This window comes from Morone saxatilis, unplaced genomic scaffold (assembly GCF_004916995.1).
Source record: "Morone saxatilis isolate NCDOM2014 unplaced genomic scaffold, NCSU_SB_2.0 Contig7, whole genome shotgun sequence".
Classification (NCBI taxonomy): Eukaryota; Metazoa; Chordata; class Actinopteri; family Moronidae; genus Morone; species Morone saxatilis.
In genome coordinates this window covers 12961715-12968665 of record NW_023340246.1, presented here as the reverse complement: position 1 = coordinate 12968665, position 6951 = coordinate 12961715, and the positions used below count along the sequence as shown (strand labels likewise).

The following is a 6951-nucleotide window of genomic DNA, read 5'->3' as shown; positions in this document are numbered from 1 at the left end:
CTAATGGTGGTGGAATTTAATTTAGTGTATCATCACCTGAATCTGAAAACCATAAGAATGGTTGTGTTTTTGGAATAATGTGTTTTTATCTAAACACAGCTAGTGGGCCCTCTTCCACGGAGGCTGCCATCTTGACCCACCATGTTTCTACAGTAGCCCAGAATGGTCAAACCAAACAAAAGAGGATCTAGATAGGGCAAGTTTTGCAGCCCACACACTGGTCCTGTAACTCTGGTTCTAGGGCTGTTCGCTCCTGAGACAAATTTCTTACTCTCCAGTTTTGAGCTTCAACAAAGATGGCAGACCATCCTAAGTCATTATGTTGTGTTCTAGTGCATAAATGACATTTGTTGTTTTATGTCCAACTCCCAGTAGGTAAGTAAAAGCAGGTCAATGCAGGTCTATTACATACTTTGGCGTGAGACTGTGCTGCAAAGTGGTTTCATCCATTGTTTCCTAGGGGTCAGGCCTCCACTAAAGAGTCATAATATATAATCTGAGGGGTTGTGAGATGATTAATGGGAGAGGAAAGAAGAAAAACAAAGTTCTGCTATACAAATCTGTTTTTATTTTATGGACTTTTTATAATCATTTGAACCATTATGAAACCATCTGAGAAGTTTCCTTGGTGGAATTTCTAACAGCTCACAGACATCTGAAACATGACAAACCAGTTTATTCTCTTGTAACAGGTCACAAGTAAAAAAGTTTTGAGAACCACCGGTGAATGTATTTAATTCCTTAATCACTTTAATCTCAATTTAACCACTGCTGGAAATGTGTTTAGCTCGCTGCATAGCTGTGCACCTACATGTATAGTGAATTGACCAAATGATATTTCAATCAAGTCATTGGCCAAATCTTTGGGGATTTAGTGAATTTATAGTCCAAGACTCCTTCTTTCCCTTCCTTTTCTTTTTTCATTGTCTTTTTGTTTTCTCAGTGTGGCTCTTTGTGGCTGAATGTGGTGACATCTGTAATATTGTGCCTTGCAAATTTGTCCTCCAACTGTTTAGCAACAGTCCTGATGATTTATGGCTCCACATGTGGGAATAGTTTAGATTTGCAGGAGTCTGCAGGAGGTCTCCCTCCCCACACAGAGGAATTGTGCTAGTCAGACTGAAGTGAGAACAAAGCATAACATATATAACATATATATGTAATGCTAGGGTCAAATCCAGGATATTATATATATAATGGAAATGGATTTTATATTAGCCATATTTTCCTACTTCAAAGATCAGAAACAGCAGCCATTTTACTCTTTTTTTCAATTTTCTGAGGTGAAAACAATGAATAATTTAGAGCAAATGTTCCATGCTAATAACGCACAATCATGGGTGCTGCATGAATAAGGGATTTGGGTGGATTCTTTAAGGACATTTTTGTTGGAGATCAGGTTCCTAAGATCCCACAGGGCCTGTCATATTTCAGCACTGAGAAAGAGACGGAAATGCTGTGAAAATATAATTCAGCAGGAGATCAGGGCTGTCGCCACAGCCTGCTGCAGGGAAGTTATCAGCTGTTTTCTATACAGCAACAAATCTACATAATTTCTTTTCATTAATGTTTGCTGATTGATCATACTCACATTAAAATATTGTGAAACGTATTTTGAATAATGCTTTAGATAGCATAAATAATTTATCTTTGTCCCTTAATTATATAAAAAGACAAATATACACTACACTTAATTTCACTATGAAGTGCAAAATGTAAATTGTATGACACATTTTTGTACCTATGTTAAAACAACAGGGTAAATCTAGACAATCTAATATATTTTAGTCAGTGGCAGCAAACCTCAAAAATCTAATGGGAGGGGCTGACATGTGTTTTGAATTAATGGCCGCTCCCTTTCCTTCACAGGGCAACAATAGCACTCTGCTTTCGACGTACAGTAATACTGACAAGAGTGAGACTGTTCAAAAAAGCTTTATTGAAGTTCAATGCAATCCAGTCGCATTTCATTACAACACACAGGTTTACAAAAATAGTATGTTTCCCTTTTTGTAGAAGTTTTTTTTTTCTGAGATATAAAAGATTATTTATGCGTGTATCACAAGACCAAACCCTCTTCATTCATTACTTTTCTATCACGATTGTTAAAAGTAGAAACTCTGGCAAATATAATATACCTGTTGCAGAAAAACAAACTCTTTTAATTGTATTACATGTTAACAAACGTTAGTATTCATTTATGTGTTGAATGAGTTTCATGACCTTTCTAGCCTTCATACTGAATACTTCAATATTTTGTGAAATATGCTTGTTCTCTTTCTTTCCAAGAGGTAGATTAGAAGATGTCTGTGTATAAGGTACAGAGCTGGAGCCGGAGGTAATTAGCTTAGCATAAAAACTGGAGGCAGAGGGAAACAGCTAGCCTGGCTCCCTCCAAGTAAGCCTGCCAACACCTACTATTTACTATTTACCACAGTGTATCTCAGCTAGTAACTTAATATGACTGAAATGTATAATGTCTGTTTTTGTGTATGGGTTAAACAAACAACATACAGTTTGTTAGTTAGAGAGCTCCGGATAGAGTCAGGCTAGCTTTTCCCCCCTGCTTCCAGTCTTTATGTTAAGCTAGGCTAATCACGTCCTGGCTCTACCTCCGGTGCGAAGGCATGAGAGTAATACAGATCTTCTCATCTTACTCTCACAAAGAAAGCAAATATGTGTATTTCCCAGAATGTTTTCACAAACATGTCAACAAGAGTCAGTGAGAGAGGTACTTTTTACTTTCTTCATTCTCTTTTGTCTAAAAACAGCAATAAACAGAGGCAACTTTATTTGTTCAAACACACGATGATAGATGATAAAATGACAGTTTTGCCCAGCAGATAAAAGAAGTCTTCAGAGTACCTGCTCTGAAATGCTAAAAGAAAAGCAAACTGATTAAATTGTTTACACTTTAGAACCAATAAAGTGTCATCCATCAGAAAAAGGGTGTCAATGTGTACATAAAGTAAAAACAAAAAGATGTTTTTTTTCTGTGCCCATATAGTAGTGCATGGGAATGTAAACCCTTGAGCAGTCTGGATGGGAAAACACCACTACTTTAGTCCAAATCTGTGGTTAACAGCCCTCCTATTTATTATGCCCCATTTGGTTTTGGTGGCTTGACAACAACCTCAAATATATTCCTTGCTTTCAGTACATTTAACCAGGCAAGACGTTTTTCATTCCTGTTAATCTCGTAATGAAGTTTTAAATTCTGGTAAACCCTCGAGCTATGTCATTCATTTATGGACCTGTTGTATTTGGATATTCTTTGGCTTTGGTGTAGAAGGAAACACTCAGCAAAAGTAGTTATGAGACCCATGTGTTGTATGAAGGCAGTTTTCTCCAACGTACCACCATACAAAATTCAATGTCTGTCAAAACAAAGTTCATTTTAGGTCTTGGGTAGTCTTCTTTCTCACAACAGTTCAGTCTGTGGCAGCAGTTGTGTTTTCTACTTTTTAGACGTTCCTCTTGGTTCATTTCATGTGGCCACGTCATATTATGAGGGGGAATGTCTCCTTTAAGGCCCCATTTCCAATTTGATTTGTTGCATTTGTTCATAATGTTCTCGATTATCTTGCAAAATCCCACAGAAATGCATTTCTGCGTCTCTGGTCACAATGGATGATATTCCCTCAGTTTGTATCCGTCAGTAATTCTTAAGCTTCTTTGTACGGGACAAATCCCCTCTGAGTCAGTGTCTTCATCCATCGTTCTACTGTCTCTTGGACCCCGTAGCAGGCGTCACGGCCCGCTGCTGGGTAATTATACGGTCACGGGGGTACGGCAAGCCTGGAGGTCCAGGGGTTCCTGGTGGTCCAGGGGGCCCGTCTGGCCCTGGTTTTCCCCTTGCTCCTGGTAGCCCAATGATTCCTGGTAGTCCTGCCTGACCCTGGATGCCTGGAGGCCCTGAGGGACCTTGGACACCATCTAAACCAGGGAGGCCTATGTCACCTTTCTGGCCTTTCTCACCACGTGGTCCTGGAAGACCAGGAGACCCTTTAGCTCCTTTGATTCCTATTGACCCTCTATTGCCACTTGGGCCTGTTTCACCTGGTTCTCCTTTGGGCCCAAAAGAACCTTTCTCTCCTAGTAATCCACGGCTTCCTGTAGGGCCTCGGTCACCTTTGCTCCCAGTCAGTCCCATGGGTCCTTTTGAGCCGGTCTCGCCACGGTTCCCTTTGGGCCCTGGTGGTCCAGGAATACCTGTTGGCAGATGATAGTGAGGTGAAGTTAAAGAATAAAGTATACATGCACTGTTCTGCTTTTTAGACATGACATATCATTATATATTATACCTTTTACTATAGTGAAGTTCTTTATGAGCTGGGTATGGTGAACATCCACAAGCTTCATCTCCTCCATCACCATGGACAGGTTCCTCACATCCATATCCAGTCGCACATTCAACAACATGTTCTGCTGTCTCAGTGTGTCGGCCAAGTGAAGAAGTAACAAGACTGTGTTGTTCAGGTTCTGCACAAAAGTAAGGAGGAGCAGAGGAAAATCCATAAGCACACAAAGGAAGAGAAACAAGGAAGGGAGAGTAGAAGAGAGACAAGGCAAGGACACATCAGGTAAGATTAAATACAGAAAAATGTTGCATTGGGCTATGAATGAAAGATTACAAATCAACTTTGTTAACCTTAAAGCAAGCAGATTATGCTGATTGAGCTTGTACAATTACCAGTGATAAGTCTCACTGTTAATAATATTTAGGATGAGTTTATAGACTTCAAATCAAAGAGGCTTGCTAGCCATAGCTAACTTTTAATTATTTTGCCCTGAAGTATCAAAGCTTTAGCAGCACTCGGGTCATCAGCCATAATTTACAAAGAACATGTAAGGGGCATAAAAAAGACATCCAATCATACGTGTGGCAATAAATCAGATACACAAACTGGCAGTCAGGTAAGGGGTGGGTCTATTGTTGGATGTATATGATGTGCCAAGTGTGCCACTGTGTGATATAGTATAAAACATCTCTTAAATAACTTTTTTGTGTGTTTGTTTGTCGTCCATATGTAGATGCATAAGCAATAAAAATTCTTCTGAGGTAACTACCTGTAGGTCTTCTGTGTGTCTTCCCATGCGACTCTGGCAGGATGAGCTCTCGATGTTGATGTACTTGTACATGCTCTGGACGTGGCTGACGGTGGCATTGATGCTGGAGGAGATTGTGTCAATCTCCATCGAGATGGAGTTCAGACGACCATCCAGTGCAGAGAAACGCTCACCTGTCCGGTTCTCATAGTACCTAAAGATGAGAAGGATGGTTACAGTGCGAGTTTTTAAATTTCTGTAGTAATAATACTCTTTCTTTCTGCATCTGAATGTCGAATGTGTGTGCATTATGTATTGGTAATGGTGTAGGGACATCTGGTGCCCACAAGAGTTGCCTTTAGGGTTAAGGTTAGAATTTGACTGAGGTTAAGGTTGGGGTAAAGGTAAGGATTATGCAGGTAAGGTTAGGGTTCAGCCCCAGGGAACTGATGTAAGTCAGTACAATGTCCTTTCATATGCAGTAGTACACGTGTGTTGCATGCGTTACCTGGAATGGTAGTGAAGGTCATGCATGTTCTCCTCGTGCTCGTCCATGAAAGATGTCACATTGTCAAGTTGCATCTGTAGGTTCATCACCTGCAGAAAATACAAACATGTTAAACTTTTTACTTTTGAAGACCCTCTTTGATATGCTGTAGGTTCTCATAAAGGTAGGGTAATAAAATCATTGAGGGGAGGGAATTTAACATATTTAGTCATATTTACCACATTTTATTTTCTAAATAAATACTGGTTTCATAAAGCTAATTTAATTTCAGTTTTTCCAGTTTTATTTTATTTTCTGTCTTTTCCAAATAAAAGCATGGTAAATAAAAGTCACTATTTAAGAATGTTGCAACTTTTAACCATCACAACTACATGGCTAGGCCCAACAATTACCACAACTAATTTTAATTTTAATTCTTAACCTAAAATGTTAGCACTTTTGAGGTTCAAGTTAGTCTCCAAATTGGTGTACAAGTACACGAACACACCCACAAAAGAGCAGCATTCAGCCCATGGGTTTTTGAAAGACAAATGTTTAAGCTGCTGACAGACTCTAATTATAAACCTGTAATTATGCTGATTGATACAATGGTTGTGTTTCTCAAAAATGTAATAAAAATGTATATGGGGCGGCTGCAAACACAAACCCACCTGCTGGGTGAGGTCGTAGTACACCTCAGTGGACATGGCGATTCTCTGGTGATCTGCTACGATGTTGTTTTGGAGGAAGCGCATGTTTTGTGTGGTGCTGCTCGTGTTGGATTTGATGGCGCTCAAAACTCGGCTGTAGTTCTGCCAGTCGCTGGTTAACTTCTGGAGAACCAGAGTCTCCTCATCTGCTTTTCTCTGCAGGGCATCTATCCACATTGTACTGGAGAAGACATGTGAAGAGGATTAAACATCAAGCTTTATACAAACTATTGGGAAGCACCTAAAACGTATGATGAGTAGATATTTTGTTAAATATATATCTAAATAATTTACAACTCTTTTGATTTAAGGCGCAAACTATGAAGGAAAATCGAATAATGTGCACACTGCAAAACTCATCAGCCCATTGAAATGTATTTTTAAAAACAACAACAAAAAGATGGATGATAAACTCCATCGGTTAAACACTATTAGCATTATGTGAGCTGCATCTGAGTCACAGTTGTTATTCTTACTATACTTTGTCTTAATGAATAATGATTTGTTTATGAGGACTGTCAAAACAAATGCAGTTGTAGCGATGACTCTGGCTTCTTGCCTGCTGTCAGTCATTGATTACGATCCCACTTGGCCAGTTCACTAAAAGGTCATCAACACATTATAAGTAGTGTAATGGCAATTTTTAAGAACCTATACAACCCTTTGACCTGGTCATTGTAAAACCATACACAACTGTTAAAGAGG

The 6951-nt window shown here is 39.3% G+C and overlaps 1 protein-coding gene across 1 annotated transcript in view; it reads right to left on the bottom strand.

The window, feature by feature from the left end:
- Positions 1–1929: 1929 nt before the first annotated feature.
- Positions 1930–6951, bottom strand: part of scara3 (scavenger receptor class A, member 3) — a 24104-nt gene continuing 19082 nt past the window's right edge. The window contains exons 8-12 of the mRNA XM_035679347.1: positions 6208–6427; positions 5558–5646; positions 5071–5263; positions 4305–4482; positions 1930–4212 (exon numbers count right to left, since the gene is read on the bottom strand). Of these exons, the coding sequence (XP_035535240.1) occupies positions 3722–4212; positions 4305–4482; positions 5071–5263; positions 5558–5646; positions 6208–6427 (1171 nt within the window). The 3' untranslated portion in view covers positions 1930–3721. The remainder of the gene's footprint in view (positions 4213–4304; positions 4483–5070; positions 5264–5557; positions 5647–6207; positions 6428–6951) is intronic.